The 19,273-nt window shown below is 36.0% G+C and overlaps 1 protein-coding gene across 1 annotated transcript in view; it reads left to right on the top strand.

Moving 5' to 3' along the window:
• The window catches only part of SESTD1 (SEC14 and spectrin domain containing 1), a 51,166-nt gene that overhangs the window by 16,153 nt on the left and 15,740 nt on the right, over window positions 1-19,273 (top strand). The window contains exons 6-10 of the mRNA XM_084264389.1: window positions 969-1,082; window positions 10,113-10,226; window positions 12,447-12,544; window positions 12,937-12,992; window positions 15,914-16,125. Coding sequence (XP_084120515.1) covers window positions 969-1,082; window positions 10,113-10,226; window positions 12,447-12,544; window positions 12,937-12,992; window positions 15,914-16,125 — 594 coding nt within the window. The remainder of the gene's footprint in view (window positions 1-968; window positions 1,083-10,112; window positions 10,227-12,446; window positions 12,545-12,936; window positions 12,993-15,913; window positions 16,126-19,273) is intronic.

Here is a 19,273-nt window from a genome sequence, read left to right as displayed (position 1 = left end):
AATTGGTTATAGCTGATTGTTGTCGTGTGTAATGGTCCCAAGCACAAACTACATTCTAGATGCTATACAAAGTGGGAGAAGGAGAAAAGTGTCATTTCCCAATTAGAGAAATACATAACAATTATTTTAGCTTTTTAGAACTGTGGTGTTACAATGAAGTCTGATTTCTGCTAAACAGTATAGGTTATTTTTTGGTCTCAGTGGTCAAAGGAAATGCAGGCTGCAACACTAACTAGATTAGAGAACTGACGGTAGTGCCTGTCTTTGTGCACAGATGACTTCTCTTTATCAGAGCAGTTTTCCTCTCAGGCTTAGAAGAAGCCTTAGGAAGTGTGTCAGATATGAATAATTTGATTTTGTTGTCCTGCTGACTCATTATTGCTTCCTTTTTAGAAATCTGCTTCAAGGTGTATTTTACTTAATCTTGACTATGATGTCATATCTCTTAATGGTGTTTGGATCTGCTATATTCTAATTATGGTCTTGATTGAGCTTTCACATAAGCTAATGTGCAGTCTAGCCTAAGCAATATGTACTAGAGAAGCATAGGACACAATTTTTATGTGGATAATGAAGTATACAACTCTCTAACTTTACTGTTACTGTTTCTTTCTACATAGCAACCACCACCAGTAAAAGGTTTGTTGTCCTTAGCACTTAAAAATGAAATGGCATAAATTATGTCTAGCCAATAATGCATGATTTTAGATACTGGTGTAGCATGGACAAATGGTTAGACCTCAGAACTGCACATAAACAGGTTAGATTTTCTTTTCGTTTCTGACACGATTTGGCTATGAAATGTAGTGCAACCTACTACAAAGCAGGATGGAGTCAATACATCCTGCAGATGCAGCGGTTCAATTTCTGTCTGTAAATTTTAAGTTCTTGAATAGAGGATATGTAAATGGAATTCACTTCTGTGGTTTAATCTTGAATGTTTTACTTATGTTTATTTGTTTTTACAGAATGTTGTTCCAGCTGAGGTGTCTCTTGTTTGTGTAGTAAAGCCAGATGAATTTTGGGATAAGAAGGTTACACATTTCTGCTTTTGGAAAGAGAAAGATAGACTTGGCTTTGAGGTATGTAAGAACGTTTGTCTACCTCAGTCAGAAATACCATTTCTAAAATACTGAAGTAATTGGATGACAATTAATGTCTCTAAAAATAGCTCTATTCCAGATCCTTTGTTGGATATCCAAACTGCTGTGGTCTTTCAATTTTTTCCTCTTTAATAATATTAAATGAAGTAGGTCTCAAAATAATAATGTGTGTCATTTAATTCTTTGCTGAATAAGAGGATGAAGCAGTTTGATACGTACTGTGGATGTTTTGAGCAAGGAATGGTTGTACAGGGTTTAGTGTGAATTATTTCCATGAATCCTCTGTAATATACTGTACAGATGCATTGTGTATGGTGTCACTCTATCAACAGTAACCATTTTGAAGAACATCTTGTTCTATGGCATGTCTGTTCTGTCATTTTGTGAGTCTTGGGCTTTACAAACAAAGGTTAGAGGTCTCTCTAATTTCCTGATATAACATGATAGTGTTCTTACCTGGAGGCAGTGTGTGTACAATTACATGCTAATATTAGTAGTTCTAGTGCTTTATCTTCTGGTGACCGTAATGGAATCCTCAGTTTTCTCTATTTTTAGAAAAATATTTGTATCTTCCATCTATCCAATCATTTTTTGAAGCTGATCTTGTTTGAACTACAACAGGATTGCTGTGCTCACCAAATAGGAAACTGTCTACTTGTTTTGTACATCAAAGCTCTCGGAAAGCATCTTTTTCATGAAAAAAATTAAATAGAGAAGTGTTTTACAGCCTCATCTAATGCTGTATAATTCTCTCGGATGGTAATATTGTAATATTCTTGAATACTGCTGCAGAAAATTTAGTTCAGAGAAAATGGGATTTGGAAAGTGGTAGCTGAAAGGTTATATAACTGCTAAACAATACAAACGGAAGACTTTATCATCCAAATATAATGCTGTTAATTCATAAGAATTTTGTCCTAAGCTTTGTATCAGACTTTATCTAGAGTAGGTGACTTCTTTTTTTGTGAGCAATTTCTGTATGTGAAAGCACTCTGAAAAAGTGTGAGGGTGAGATTCCTGTTTTTCAATCAGATGACTAAACCTTATTTTTTTTAAAAAAAAACCTGCTTTTAAGATTCCATTTATCACACAACTTCATTTATTTCTAGTCTGCTTTAGAGTTTTGTATGTTTGCCTAGAGGTTGTTTATCTTACAGATGCAGATTATACTTTCTTTTTGAGTAGCTTTTTAAAGACAGATTTGAAAAATAGCCCAGGCTTTACAGTGAAATCCACTGAATCCACTTGTGTGCTTTAAAGTCTGCAGCCAGCAAGATCAAGGCAGTGAAGTACCTGCTATTTTGTTACTAGAAGTGTTTCCAACTACGAAAATCTTGTGACTTGTATCTCAGTTAAACTTCCCTGAGTTGCACAGCTGACTGTCCCTTTACCTTTATCCCTTGAGGGAACTGACAAGAAGGGGTGGTCAAAGTGTATTTTCATCTTGAAGTTCAGTATGTGGAAGCTCAGTCATAGCTGCTTTAATTTAAACCATGATTATCAAAAGAAAAAACGCACAAGTATGATGGTGTCCAAGTAGCCTATTGCTTGGAGCACATCCAAGGTGAGAATTAAAGGGCCTCAACCAAACATCTATACTCAAAAAGATGATTTAAAAGCTCATCTTTAGAAAGCGACTTCAGTTTGTAATACTCAGTTTCACACATGATTTCAGGGCAGAAGGTAAACACTGGAGTCTATACAGCAGCAGTAAAAATGGTGACCTACTCCGCCCCTCTCCCCCTTCAGCAATCCCTACTGTCTGATTTAGGCTAGATTTAGGCGCTGTCTTTCCTGTCTTCACACCTGTAAACAGGGTCCTCAGACAAGTTCAGGGGGCCTTTGAAGTTGTGATACAAAATAATCTTATGCAGTGACTGTTACTGTATACGTCATGATGCCAGCAGTTTGGAAGGTAATTCCCTAGAATAGATTGTTTTTGGATTTTTCTTTAACGTGACTCATCTATAATCTGTTTCCAGACAAGTAAGCAGAAAGCCTATGGAAAATATGTTAATGAAGCAGGGATGCTTTTACATGGCTATGATAATAAAGGAATGGTTTTGATTGACTTTAAGGATTGGCTAACAGTCATTAAATTATAATTTGGTAAGCTTAGTAGTTTTATGAAGCATATTCTCTGTTGATGACTGTTGGCATACACCATTGGAGTTATGTAACTAAACCTTTTGGCTTGTCTAAACTACATTTTTCATTACTGAACTGTAAACACTTCTTCCTGGCTTGAAAGCTTGATCTAAGATTCTCTTAAATTAATAGTTCTAAGATTCTAGAAAGAAGAAAATAAAGTATTAGAGATGCATTTCATGTAAACAGATACAAAAATGTGTCTATTTTGGTAGTAGTAGTCAGTGATGTATCATTTTACAGGAAAAATACTCTAAATATTAAAATACAGCAGCTGCTTCCTAGGGAGGAAGAAAACTTCAGATTTTATTCCCTAATGGCTCCATATATCTTGGCTTGATGCATGGTCAGATCAGAAATTTCAGTAGAGGATAATAACAGGTAGTTGCTGAATTCTCTTTTTCCACCTAATTTAAAAGCACTGAAGACAAGGTGAGACTGCTTGTTTCCAGAACAGACTGCCATCAGCTTTGGGGCAGTTGTCATCTAACTGAGGTTGAATAGTGAGCAGCTGTTGATAGAGCTGCTACAGATATTTCTAGAGAGACTCTGTGATACCTTACTTTGTGGCTTTTGGTTCTTTCACATTCTTGTGGGGGTCTTTATTTGTTTCTTCTGTGCAGTAACTCATATTCTGAAGTGGCATCCTGCATTAAAAGACAGGGAAGGCTCAGAGCACCATGCTTTCCGAGATAATGAAGAATCACCCTTGGTATTAGGCTATCCTTTGTTGTTTATCATATATTAAGTCTTGGTTATCTGTAACTTGGTTGTGATTAGGAAAACTGGCTCAGTAAAAATGACCCATCTTCTCTGTGCTCTAAATACTGTTTGTGTTAGATAGTATGCCTTTGCGCTATTCCTTGTAGGAGTGCAGGGCACTGATAAGGCTATGGAAGCCGCTAACTCATGCATAAAATTACAGCTGCGTAATTGTATATTACTGGCAGTAAAAAAACCCCACCCAACTTGGTTTGGATCCTAGGCTAGGTTTGCATAACTTCTATGAAAATCCAAGATTTCTTTTGCACCAGTAAAATAAGTATCATCAAAAAATTTAAATGAAAGTATGAAATCTTTTTAGCTACTTGAGAATGTAATCTAATTTTATTTGAAGTAAATACTACATAGCTGTGACTTCTAATGGTGCATCAAATCTACTTCCTATTTCTTGCTACCTGATCTAATACCTTGCTTAATACTGCCATATGAAGCTGTTAATTGCAATCTGTTCCTTCCTGTTCAAAAGCAGAGATCCTTTGCTTTCAGAGTGAGTTGTGGAGATGATCGGTTGCAAAGCACTGAAAGTCAATGTGGGCATTGAGTTCAAAAGGCTTCTGGGTGAATAAAGAAATGGGCTGATTCAGCTGAGAAAAAAGTGCATATCCTTATTCCTGGTTAGTATTAGTGTTGGTTTTGGACCTGCCTCAGGTCAAGTCCTGTTCATCCTCTGGCAGAGGTTTCCTCTGTCCCTTTATTCCTCCCAAAGATGCTTATTAGAAACTTTTATGTGTTCATCAAAGCATTTTTTTTTTCTGGTCCAGTGTCCACACTTCATAACAGGACAGTTGTCTTAATTGTTTCAAGGGTGTCTTTTCAGCTGAAATATTGTGTATGTCACAGTGTAATGTTTAACCTTGTTAATGTTTTTAAATGAAGAACAGGATATGAAGATAGAAATTTCTAAATATGTTTTGGTGAGTTGGAAGCTGTTTTCCTTGCTTATTCATGTGCTCTACATAATAAAGTGAAACAAATAGCTCTTTGTCAGTAACTGTAGTGTGTCTTGCATGTGCTTTTCATATGAAGATAACTAGGATAGCTGGAGGAAAATGTGTACCATAAGTAGAATAAATATACAAGTTCTGCATAGGCTGTAGTTGGTATGTAATGCAAAACTGCTGATGGACTGGTGCGTTGGTCCTTTTTGTCTGCCATTCCTTTAAGGAGTGAGGAAAAATAATCTCTGACCACGGTATGGGTAATAGATTAGTCCTTTGAAAATCAGTTTGTGTCAAAAGCAGCAAGGAGGAAAGTGTGCTTACTGTTCTTATCCTTGTGGAAATCCTGGAGCAAAATTTAAAAGCTCACTTAAGATTGTGAGATTGGAAATCAAGCTTAAAAAGCTTAAAAAAATAGAGGAAGGAAGATTAAGTGGTAAACTATTGGGAATTATATGAGCAGAATCTACTCTGGAAAATCTCAGATCTGTAATGTTAAATCATCAATATACAGGAGAGTACAGGAACCTAAAAATCTCATTTTTTCTATGAAAATTTCCTGCCTATCAACCTGTTTCTGGTCCATATACTTGCATATCAGAATTGCTCTGAAAAATACTAGCTAGCTGACTTTTTCCATCTTGTATAGCTGAAAAAGAACTCATAAGATCTTGCCTTTTAGAAGTTTAGGAACTATTTAAGAAGAAAAAACCTGGAAAGGCTAAATCCAGTGTGATGAGAGCAGTTTTTCATATCATTTTCCCAACTCAAGTGAAGTAACTTTTCTCTGCCAAAGTCAGTGGTACATATTTAAGTTGATACCTATCTTCTCTAGGCAAATGATCTTTAGTTTGAAAGTGATAAAGTGCCTGTTACATGTGTTAAGCAGTTCTTAATGTTACAAAATACAAAAACCTTCACCCAAACACTTCTGTGTGTACTTTTTTGGTACCATTGAAAACACTGAACGAGAGCTGTCTTCTGTGCTGCTACAAGGCTTTTATTACTCTTGTATTTTGAAATTAACTATTGTTGCAATATGTATCTTTATATCTTAGCTCTCAGTATTCTACTTGGAAACTAATAGTGACACAATCATCTCCAATTTATCTTTTATGAATAATGCTAAAAAGCAGAATATTTTTCCACAGAATGGGGAATGAGTAGCACTTTGTAGGAAAGCTTTAATTTTTGTATCAGATCTTCCAATCCACTGTTTTAATACTGAGGCACCAAAAAATGTGTGAAGGAGTTCCAATTTTTTGTCCAAGTGGTATATTTTTTTAAATACATTCTCATTTCATCTCCATTGCAGGTGAGGGGCCCTTTCTTTTAAAAGCCTGTCAACTTTAAAAGGAATCGGAGTATTGTTTCTTTGGAGTTTGTAGTACATAAGCCTGTGCTTACGTCACATTTGAAATTGAGTTCTATAGAAGGGTGTGTTGGAAAATAACATTTTTGTGTACCTATTGGTTTCTTCTCTGGGATGGAAAAAAGATAGTGTGCTACTTAATGTCATGAGCCCTGGGAGGGTAAGGTGAATGACTGGGTAAATGTATGAGTGCTTGAAAGTGGAGACAGTTGCTGTGACTGGAGTTGACGGTCTAGTGTATATCTAGATTATTTTAGTATGCCAGATTTCTGTGTGATACTGGCCAGACAAATATTTAACTTGTGTTTCTTGCTGTAACTTTTAGATGTGTGTAGATTAGTGTTCCATATTAACAAATCTCATTCAGTGCTACTCAGAGTTTAATCAAATAGTGTTTAAAAAAATTGATTGAAATAATATTTATCATCAAACAATAGGATTATTCTTCTCAAGAAGAGGAAGTCTGCTGTGGAATTGTAAAGCATTGAATCAGTGTCAGACCAGATATTTGGGCAGCTATGTTTTCTCTGTTACAAGTGCCATAGTTATTTTTGAAAAATCACCAGGAGGGTAGTTGAGGATGTATTTAAGTTTTTTTCCAGCAGCTGGGTTTGCTGGAGAATATGCACAACTAACTTCTGAAAAGCACAAATGCCAAAGGTGAATCTGATTGAGCTTTAGAAAAAATTAGGATTCATAATTTGTAAAAAAGGGGAAAAAAAAAAAAAAAGCTGGGCGTCTTGATTAAAAAAAGCTGCCTTCAGTGTAGTGTGACAAATGAACATAGGCAATCCTTGGTTTGGATTTTGGCACTGGCTGAAGTACAAAGTTACTGTTGCAAAGTCTCTGCCTTGTTCATTGAAGCTTTCCCTGTGTTTTTCCAAAGCTGTCTGGATGTGTAAGCTGCTGGCATAACAAATCATCAAGAATCAATCCACTAAGTATACAGCTTTAATACTGAGCCCAAAGGACTTCATAAAATTCAACATTTCATACCTATCAACCAGGCTGTGAATGGAGAAGAGATGTCTGGGCTTCCTAGTGTTTCTTGGCAGAATTTTGGGGAAGTGAACAAAAATCCCTTTACTCATGTGTGTTTGAATGAAATTTGTCGCAAATTATCTATCAGTGAGCAAAGAAGTACAATCAGCTTTTAGCATGCTTGATTAATGTGGGGGTTTTTTTTAAAGTATTTTAGGAATGATAGATTGTTATGCTGCAGTGAGTGAAGGAAAAAAGTGTTAAATACGTTGGTAGTTTATTAAAATGTTCTGTTCATATTGAGTAAACAATATACTCTTAGAAATAGCTACATTTGTAGTCAGTTACATTGCAGCGTGATAAATCAGAAGAGGTAATTTAAACATTGTATGCATAAATGTTTCATTTTTATCACTTGTGTAACATCAAACAACTAATACTGTATATAATATACATTCTGTTACTGTTAGAATCTTTTTTCTAGAGATGCATCTAATTTCATACTAGAATCACATGGTGTGCATGTGATTACCAGGCTTACTTAGAATTAAAGAACTGCGGCATCTGCAGATACAGCTCATAGAAACTTCTCAGTAGTTGGGCACAGCTGGTAAGAATGCTTTACGACAAATGGTAAACTTAGGCAACAATCAAAAAATCTGGCCATTAGGATGTTTGAAGTGTAAAAGTTCTGTCAAACCAACCAACCAAAAGTCCAAAAACTCAAAACCAGAGTAACACCCTGTAAGCAGTATAGATAGGAGTGCATAATAAATTATTTTTCCCATTTTCTTAAGTGAATTTGTCAGGATCGTCTCTTTTCTGTTCTGTGGAATTCCATGTATTTTTAGGTTTATGGTGTTGTGTAAGTTTCAGTTAATAACAAATATTTTTTCTAAGAGATGACACCTATTATTTACACCATTCCATCTTCCAGTAGCTCATGGGTTTGACTGAGATGCTTGTATTAAAGTGCTTTTTCATTTATTTCCTCAAGAAAGCAAGCTGATAAATGTTTTTAACACTTTGAGGGCACTTTTACATATTATACTGAATACACACAATTTCCTTCTGATCTTGACATCTGCAAGTTTGCCCATTAGACTGGAGCAGTGGTGGGAGCTTCTACTATTCTAGAGTTTAAAAAGACTCGAGTACAGATGATGATAGGGACTGTGATTAGTAGCAAACAGGATATATTTGAAAACTGCTGCCCTGTCACCTTATTAGCTCTCACTGTTGTCAGAATTGGGTGAATCAAGTGCAAAGGGAAGGAAAGATGTAGGGATTCAATAATTTACACATTTTTCCTGTCTTACCATCTGCCCAGATCTATTCAGTTCTCCCTTAGGGAATTTAAGCTGTTCACTTAACATCCAACTATAGTCTGCTGTCAAAAGGCTTTTACTTTGGATTAAGAAAATGCTTTTTTTCTGGAATCAATGTGATATGATGACTTTGAAAAAAAAGAAAAATACCCAAACAGCCCAATTGGAAGCAACAACAAACAGTATGTTGAAGTGTGAAATTCAAATGTAAAGGTGGAACACTAATTCATAAAAGGAAATTTTTTCAGGATGTGGTAATTTGATGCTTATTTTCACAAAAGGTCCAAGACAATTACTGTGATTAAATTTTGAAAAAGTCTTAGAAATCAGTGAAAGGAAAAATTTGTATACTGTATATTTCCACCTATGTATAGCATACAGGATGCATCTTTAAAAGAGAAGTATCTGCTCCCTATGCCACACCACATCTACTGTTTTTCAACTTTTTGCATTCTTCAGGTCTAGTCTGTTTTTATGGACTACTAATCTGTAGTAGCTAACTAAAACACTATTTTAGAAGCTGTGGAGAGGCAAATTGTACTTTTGACATGTAGAAATAGAAGAGTTGGTTAATTTAAAGCATACAAAGTGTTATACATTAACGTGTCGATTAGTCTAGATCTAGAACAACAATAAAGTCTATTCAGGAAACCCCTTCTGCTACCACCTTGTCAAAAATTCAAATGTTGACTTTTTGAAGTCTGCAGACGGGATTTCTGTAGTAATCCCGGTGAACAGTCTATAGGCAGTTTAAGAAAGAAACATTTTCCGTTTCTTTTTAAAAAAGAAACCTAGAGAATAAATGGCTTTTAGAGCAACGTCTTAAGTTACAAAAGGTCTTACGGTTCAGGTGGAAGGCTTTCAAAAAAATCTTCTAATAGGGTGCAAAAGTAACTTACATACTTTAACCAAATCTTACTAGAGGGGTTGGCGTTTTTACCAGGGGATTGTTTTCTCGTATAGCTAATATTTATTACAGACACAATGAATTCAGCCACTTTCAAGGCACAAACAAAATATTTCTGGTACCGGAAGTATTGCAATAGAATGGGAAGTATTGCAATAGAATGATTAAAAAAAATTGCTTTGCAATATGTTATGATACTGTGTTCACTAAAAATAGATCACGTGGTGTATGCCTTAATCAAGTAGCATTAGTTACAACCTAGGGAACAGGTATCCAAGAAGGGTATTTCTTTTCCTGTTGTAAATAGAGGTGGTACATATGATACAGGATTATGCGTGAGCTACACACCACATATCAAAATTACCTATCTGTATTAGGGTCATGTTAAATGCAACCAGCTATTCTTCCTTTATATATTTAGTAGTAAAAGGGTCACTTCCTCTGAATTACAGAAAGATCTGCTCTGTAGCTTTGGACACACTTAACCTGTCACATACTTAAGCTAAAGTATATGTGTTACTTAAGTGTACCTAAAATTTCTTATGATTGCAGGTTATTTTAGTATCTGCTAACAAGCTGACTCGATACATAGAACCATGCCAACTAACAGAAGATTTTGGAGGAACTCTCACCTATGATCATATGGATTGGTTGAATAAGAGGCTGGTTAGTTTTTTCTTTTTACAAATATCATATTCTTGATTCATAATTTTTTTAATTTGTGTAGGAATTGCTGAGTGTTTAAAAAAAAATTGTATGTTGCATTGCAGTTTAAATGCATGAATAAATAGTCTTATGATAATACTGGATTTGCTCAAACGAGAATAAAGCTAAGTAATCAACTTGTTGAATGAAAGAGTTCCTTAATGAATCTTTCTTGTAGACTCTTTTCTAGAAGAACATGAGTGTATGCTATAGTCACTACAAAGGGAAATTACTTTGCTGCTAGGAGAAATCCAAACCAACGAAGAAATACTTGGACTCTTAAGATGAAAGAAGGTGGATTTAGATTAGGTATTGGGAAGAAATTTTTTTTGTGAGGGTGGTAGAACCCTGGCACAGGCTGCCCGGAGAAGCTGTGGCTGCACCCTCCCTGGCAGTGTTTAAGGCCAGGTTGGATGGGGCTTTGTGTAACCTGGTCTAGTAGAGGGTGTCCCTGCCCATGGGACGTTTAAGGTCCTTTCACACTCAAACCATTCTGGTTCTGCAGATTTTCTGAGGTTTTTTGTGGTGGTGTTCTGTTTGTTTTTTCTTCTTAAGCTTTGGTTCTTGTGGACTGGCAGTCAGGCTTTAAGCTGTCCTACAATAAAGCCTCTGTCACTGCAGGTTCCCTGGTATATACAGAAATGCATTGTAAGTCTAGGAGCAAATATTAATCATGGATAGATGCAAATTGCTTAGCAGCTGTTGGTCTGCTTAGCACCTCAGAATGTTTTCAGTCTGTTCATCAGTGATAGTTGGTTTTCAGTTTCTTAAAGTGAATTTTTAAAACTATTCTTCAGTGAAACAGAATGGGGTTTTTCCCCACTCAATCTATTGTTAAAATGTCTATCTCCCAGTGGGATCCTTCACAAGGAATATTCCACAGTGTGTCCCAACTGCAACTTCCCAAACCCTTCAAACATACCCTGCAGCCATTCTTATAGTGGTATGTCTCCCTCAAGAGTTCTGAGGGCTTACAGCATGTGTACCATGTTTCTTTTTTGCTGAATCATGAAAATTTCATATTCAGGCCCAAGGGTAGAGAGAATGTTGTCTGCTGTGCAGCTCTTTTTTCTATTGCTCTTTTCATGGCCTTTATGTGGGCATGCATTAGGGCAAGGCAGCTTGTTTCTTCACTGCCTGAAACTGAGAGTGTCTGGACACAGGAGAGAAGGGAAATTAATACTTCATCGTCCTTAATTTCCGTCTGGTATATACAAACCTGTCTGAGTTATTTTGGCATACATAAAATTCCTAAGGACAGTAGGGCCGCTCTAGCTGAGACTTCTGCTTTATATTTGGTTTGAAACCCAACTGAAAATCTTTCCCCTGTCTCTTGCCTTGTTTCACTTGTTTTTATACTAATGAAGAATGTCTTTTGTTGCAACCCCTGAATTCTGAAACAAGAGGGCAGAAATGTTTTTTAAGTTCTAGCTGCAAAATAGATTAGAGCAGTTTATACATTTTCATTGTACATTTTTTTCTTTTGTAACAGATGAATTTAATTTTATAGATGGCTTTCTTATAAATTAGCTTTTAAGAACTGTCCACCTCATGTACATTGTGGTTTTCACTGAAGTTTCAGTAGTTCTAGATAGGTTAAGGGAGGTTAATCTGCGGGTTATTGATTAATAATTTAACACCACCAAAAAGACCTGAAAACCTTAATAATACCAAGTGTCTGACTATACAAACCTTGTATCTAAGATCAGAAGACCCTATAATCAAAGAAACCAATGGGAATATTTCTCTGTATAATAAATCATTCTTTTACCTTGGTTATTCTTTACGCTGTAGTCTATATTAGTAGTGATTAAAAGCAGAAATTTTCACAAAGTTAATTGTTTCAATCCATTTAAGTGAGCTGTCAAGTGCTTGTATAACATGCTTTGATTCTCTAGCATTATCCTTAAGGTTCACTTAAAGGCTTAAATGAAGATGCAGAATAAATATGTCTGTAAGAACTTAAGGTTTTGCAGAAATACCAAAATTTTTCAGAATTCAGCCCATCTTCATTATATTCGATGTAAATTCACTGTTTAGTGGTCTTAAGTGTCCCCTGAATTACATTCTATAAAGATTGAAGTATACAAACAGATCTAATAGATAAACTTGCACTGATGACATAAATACTGCCATCTTTATAATTTTTATTTCTTAAATTAAAACCTGCTTCCTATTTAGGTATTTGAAAAGTTCACAAAAGAATCAACATCCTTACTGGATGAGCTTGCTCTAATTAACAATGGAAGTGATAAAGGAACTCAACAAGAGAGAGAGAGGTATGTGGTTCACTTATTGAAATCACTGCTTTTTGGAATATAAAATTTCATTGGGAATCCAAACAATAGTGAAAATGTGCATTCAGTTTTCTGAAATGTGTAAAGAAATTCTGAAAGTTTATGATGTAGGCCACAAAATCGATCAGTGTGTGTGTAGATGGATGCTTATTTGGCTCCTGACTAAATGCAGCTGCACTTCTGCTTTGATACAATGAGTTAAAAGTGAGGACTTACTGAGTGAGGAAAGAAACAGAAGCATACAGTCTCAACAGCATCAGGTAACTCTGGTCTTAGTTGAAGTTTTTAGTGCTACTGTAATACAAACTATTAATATGTGTTGTTACTGTACTAAGTTTATTATTATTAATAATGTGTGTGTTATTTTATTCAAGGTCAATAGATCTGAACTTCCTTCCATCAGTAGATCCTGAGACGGTATTGCAGACAGGTATAGTAAGTTGAAAAATTATAATATTGGTTAATAAAGTAACATTATTAAATTTTAAGCCATAAGTGAAAGCGCAGAGAGCACAATAACTATCTTAGTCATCATCACAATGTAACAAGTTTATAAATTAATTTTGTCTTTGGGTTAAAAAAAGTTCAGAAATGGAAGAACTCAAATGTCTTTTTAAAATAGTATTTAATAATCCTGATAACATATTTTTAATATTACTATAATACATTTAATTTTGAGACTATATTGTTTCTAGAATATATCAATATATTGGCCTTATAGAATGAATTTGTACCCATAGCTACTATACGGAATTATGATCATTTGCATCAGCCTAGTTCTGAGCTGATTATCTGTGAAAGTGAAGCCTAAAGTCTTCTGACTCTTTGCTGTTTAGACTCTCCTGAGCATCAAACAATTTGAGATTCTTTGAAATTTTTTTTTAGGCGTGTACTTTCTGTAAGTTATAATAGCAGTGCTAATTTGGAGTAGGAGGTAATGTGTTAATGGTGGTGATCAGAGTGCTCAGAATCTCTGTCTTCTAGCCTCTCAAACAAAATATTACATGTGATGTGGATCACACATAACATTTACCAGAGAACTGCTAGCTTTACATTACCTCTGTGTAGAGTTTTAGTTTATTTAGTTGGGGGATAGTACCATTTGAGTCAAAAGGAAAAACATGAGTTTCTTGCTGTGGTCTTTAAATCTTTTAATGTATGATGTGTCTGTAGATGCTGTCACTAAGTTTTAGTCTGCTTGTTTATCCTCCTATAATGGTAAGGTGGTTTTGGACAAAACTTCAATTTTGTGTAAGCAGATGATGCTCCAGAACATTAGCATATATGTATTATCTGTTTCCTTAATTATGGCATAATGAATTTTTTTTGAGCTGTGAAGTTTAATAACTTCCATTAAATCATGGCAGTTCCAGAGAGACAACCTTTTTCCGTTAGATTCACTGTCTCGGAAAGTTTGGGAATATAAAAAAATTAAACTATAATTGATAAATATGAACCTGTCTTCCATAGTTACAAGCTCTGTTGCTTTCTCAAGCTTCAAATCCACATATAAATTACAGTTCTTTAGAATTCGATAAGGATCTAGTTTAAATTTTTTTTTACCTTGAAAATGTTAATTCTTTACTGCTGAAACAGGATAATAAAAATTCAAAATTAACCCAGTAGAACAATGACTTGTGAAAGCCTTTAAGTTTGTTTGCCCTGTGGCTATCTCTGCGTAGCTGTGCTTTAGTGTAAGAGATGAAACCCAAGATGTTTATTTCCATAGTATGGGTGATTGTGCCTCTCTACTCTGCCCTTGTGAGGCCCCATCTGGAGTACTGTGTCCAGATCTGGCGCCCCCAGTACAAGAAAGATGTGGAACTGTTGGAGAGGGTTCAGAGGAGGGCCATGAAGATGTTTAGAGGGCTGGAGCACCTGCCCTAGGAAGGGAGGCTGAGGGAGCTGGGCATGTTCAGCCTGGAGAAGAGAAGGCTGGGGGGGACACACCTCGTTACAGCCTTCCAGTACCGGAAGGGAGCTTACAGGCAGGAGGGGATTCAACTTTTTAAAAGGGTAGACGATGGCGGGATGAGGGGGAATGGATTAAAACTAAAGGAAGGAAGGTTTAGATTAGATATTGGGGGAAGTTTTTTTACAGAGTGGTAAGGTGCTGGAACAGGCTGCCCAGAGAAGCAGTGGATGCCCTGTCCCTGGAGGTGTTCAAGGCCAGGTTGGATGGGGCCTTAGGCAACCTTGTGTAGATTCAGGTCTGAGGTTGGGGGGGGGTTTGGAGCTCTATGGTCCTTGGGGTCCCTTCCAACCCTTTCATGCCATTCTATGATTCTATGAAAATGTGTTTGAATTCTTAAGACATGTACATTTCACAATAGTATGTACTGAGTAATTTAATGTTGCTTGCTGCTGTGTATAAGGCCTTTGGTATTTTGATTGTCTAGATAATACTAGCTGAATTTAGGGTCTATTTTTCTGCATTTTTGTTAGTAGTTTTTCTGTTTCAGTGGTAACTTTTTCTTTTGAACTAGTATGTTACCATTTACAGAGCTTCAGAGCTGTTGATTTGAAATTGGCAGATTTTCACTTTTATCCCAACTTTTCTTTAAAGGTTAGCAAATAATGCAGTGTTTGGTGATTTTGTTGAGCTTTTGGGGAAAAAAAACATCAGTCTGGGCTTAGTGGTAGTATGGTGTTTACATCCTGAAAACTTGACCACAACTTAACAATAACATTATTCAAACAGTTTGAACAGAAGATTACATAGTCAGCGAATACTATTTTTTCACACATCCAAGTCATTACACTGTACATGTACCTTGATATGGTGCTTAAGAGCATAAAGTAAACTGTGAGGAAAAACAAAACAAAATTATTGGTGGAAATAGTATTTAGCTGCATGCTTTCATGGAAAGTTTTGTATGCACTATAAAAACTCTGGAAGATGGGAGAGAAATGTTATACTCAGTTTGTTAGTGCTTCTGGATCATTCATTTAATCTAAGAATGTGAATTGTTCAAGAGAAATACTTTGGTTGGTACACGACATTTCAAAGTAAACCAGAATTCTTAAAAGTTGTTTCAGACTCAAGACTGTGCTTTTGCAATTGTTCCTTTACAATAATCAATACTATTGTCAATATGGAGGCTGAAGTCAGGTGTCTCTCTTAGATATCTAAAATATGCCATGTGATTTCTACTGTGTGTTATGATGGATACAACCTCACAAACTGTGGCCAGCACTCAGCATGAAATGATACTGAATGTGCCCAATGCATGGAAGATCAGTAGCTGCAAAACTGTACCACTGAACATAATAAAAGATGGGATGCTTACTAATAATTTTTGTACTTGTTTTTAGAATTAATTATCTGCATCATTATTTGTGTTCTTAAAGGTCATGAGTTACTATCTGAGTTACAACAGCGTAGATTCAATGGTTCAGATGGAGGGGTATCCTGGTCTCCAATGGATGATGAGCTACTTGCTCAGCCACAGGTCATGAAGCTACTAGACTCACTCAGAGAGCAGTATACCCGCTACCAGGAAGTTTGCAGACAACGTAGTAAGCGCACACAGCTAGAGGAGATTCAGCAGAAGGTAATGCAGGTAAGCTTGGAGATGTTCTTGAATACTGCAAGGCAGACATTTGAGCACAACTCCTAGATTCTTTCTCCTGCAAAACTTAGAGGTGAGAGCTTCATGTTTGCTTTTCACTCCTAAAACTGCAATGTGCTAGTTTCACATGCTTGCTGTCATGCTGAAGATCACGTTATCCCTTTGTTGCATACTGTTGCAGTGTAACTCTGCCTTGTCAGAGGGTCAAATGCCTGACCTGCTAGCAGAGAGGAGTATTCACAAATGAGACACATTTAACTGTAATTTTGCTTGAGAGTTGGAAACCTTCCCCTGCTCATGTTAAGCTTCTGTTACTGAATATTATTTATTCTTTTGTCTAATGCTCAGTGTTTTAACTTCATGTGATTAAACACTTTGTATTTCAAGCCTACTTTGACTAGAAAGAATATGAATTGTACTAATCAGTCATGTGTTAAAGGTCATAATGACTTGGTTTGATCCTTTGGAAACAGGCGTGTAATTAGTACTTTAAGCATTTTCTCAGCAGAGTCTTAGTAGAGAAAATGTTTTTAAGCTTCTATATAGTTTGAATATGCATGAAATGAAAGGGATATTGCTTTTAACCTTTCAAGATTGACATTTATAAAGCATGGGGTGTGCAAATCAACTACTTGCATTTCACAGAGTTCCAGGTATGGGTAAACATAAAAGCTGATCAGTATTGTTATTTCTAGCAGTGCAAGTATCTACTGAGGAAATAATTTTTCCCTGTGTAGTCATTCAGATTATTATAAAAATATTAAAGAATCAAATGTCACCTTTTGATATTTTGAGCTAGAAATAATAAAATAAGAGATGAAAACAGTACTATGTAGAACATACTACCATGGCTGTGGGTATGATTAGGTAAGATTTGTTTTTCCTGTGTTAAACTTTTAGTGGTTGAACAAGATGCATTGATTGAAATTAAATTGATAACAACATCAGTTTGCTCAAGTGCATTAATGCATTTAAATAGACTTGTTTACTGGGGCATCAGGTTCACTTTGCAATATTTGTGTTAGAAATAGTTTTTTTGTTTGCTCTGTCTACACTGTGGATGCTGCATAGTAAGTGAGCTGGGGCTCAGTACACAGGAAGAATGTGTTTTGCTGTTTCACTTACCTAATCAGTTTTATAAAAGGTATTTGAAAGATTGCTACATGGTACATAAATGTATGGGGAAAACTAAGTTAATCTAGAAATTGCTTTTGGCTTTCATGAGAAAATTAGGCTAGCAGCGAAAAGTAAAAAGACAATGATGGACTGGAGGAAATAGATACGAATGAAGTGCCATGGGGTTTATTTTGCTAAAAGAAAGAGAAGGTGCAGTGTAACATGCCTGCAGTATTTTCAGTGGGAATGGGTGTGTACGTAGAAAGTTTTTCCATTGTGTTGCTGATTGGTAATTTTTTTTTAGTGTTTTGATTTCCTCTTGGCTTTCATTACAATTATATTCCTGTTTCATTCTTCATACAGCTTCTTATATTGTGAACTGCTCCTGGCTTGCTTTTTATCCTTGTTTCATTTTCATTATAGCTTACTGTGAACTGCGTAGTTGTTACTCCTTTCTCAAAGCCCTCCTATTCATAACCGTCTCTGCCTTCAATATCCTATTCTCTGTTTTTAACCACCGCTCTTCCTTCTGTTCCATAGTTTTGTTTTTCTTTTGTCTGTCTTCTGTGTAAAGAGGGCAGTGATTTCCAGATGTTGTCTGAGTATTTCTACTAAAACTGCTGATAAGGAACTCTGTTATGATAAATTCTAGCTTTGTCCCTCCTTAGGCAGAGATGTTAATGTGTTTTTTCTAATCTTAATTCGCAAAAATGAATGCCAGGCTGTGCAGTAGTAAAGTCATTAACCATATAAAAATGTATTTAATAAAGATAACATCGGTGCTTTCTCCAGGTCCCCTAGTAATTCTTTCCTCAGGTCACCCAAGAATGGTCATGTGCAAAACTGAGCAGTCTCAGAGGCAGAGCAGTAGTTGCTGGAAATTATAATGGGAAGGAAGTTTTGGTCAGAGGAGGCACTGCAAAGCATTAGTCTTGTACACTGTGTCAGACTTGCATGAGAGCTGCCATTTCCATCTGAATGTCTGGGTGCCTTAACTTTTAGGCCCACTGCACACTAGAGATGTGCTTCCAGAGGTGCTCAGCACAACAGGAAGCTTCTCTTTACAGAAAAAGAACCTAGGACTGCATAGTCTTAATTTGTCCTAGAAATTAGAACAGTAATGAAGACTTGGGATACTTCTGGAGCAAAGAATAGATGCACTGAAACAACCTTCTTATGGGGGTTGGGGGGTGGGAAGACACGTGATGACTAAAAGGTGGGGTGAACTGAGTGATGGTGATGTAATGATGATGGTCATTCTTGACTGCTGTTGCAGTGTAGTTGAGCAGCCCTAGGAAAATGGTCCCATTAGTCCCTTTTTTGTTTGTCTTCACAGTTATGGTGTTACATTGTGTATTGTGTTGTATTTCCTGAAAAACTGTGAAGCTGTTCTGTCGCCTTTGTTTAAACAAAGTCACATTAGATAAGGGAAACTGGCTGCTTCGGCTTTTTCATTATGGTTCAGATTATGGGGGTATTCCTGCATTTGCTTGCTTCAGGACTCAGCAGTAAATGAATTGCACAAGGTTTCCTCAGGGCTGCGTTTTACAGATCGTGAAAAATTTATCATAAAAAATTGCCATAGATATTATTTCATAATTCAAATATGTATAAGGAAACTGAAATTTGACATACTCTGATTTGCTTTGAATAATGTTAACATCAAATGAAATGGTTCCAAATCAGTAGTAATAGTAATAATAATAGAAATCCACTACTGCAGTCCAAAATTGTATTGCCCTGACCCTTCAGAGATTTCTGTAAAAGCTAATTGCATGAGGTGTGGCCATTAGGAGACTGTAAGTGGCTTCTGGTATTTGAATGGAGCAAGTTGAAAAGACATAAAAATATAAAATACTAAATTGTGTAAATTTAATTTTGGAACAAGTATGTATCCTGTACTCAGATGTTAATATATTCAACAAAATTAGGAGAAAACTCAGATTTAACACTGAATACAGCTGTGCATTTTAATTCACTTAGGCAACAAAAATTCTTGCTTAAATGTGCGATCCATTATTAA

This window comes from Gallinula chloropus (genome assembly GCF_964237585.1).
Source record: "Gallinula chloropus genome assembly, chromosome: 5".
NCBI lineage: Eukaryota > Metazoa > Chordata > Aves > Gruiformes > Rallidae > Gallinula > Gallinula chloropus.
Note: the sequence above shows the minus strand (reverse complement) of the source record. Positions and strands in the feature narration are given on the sequence as shown.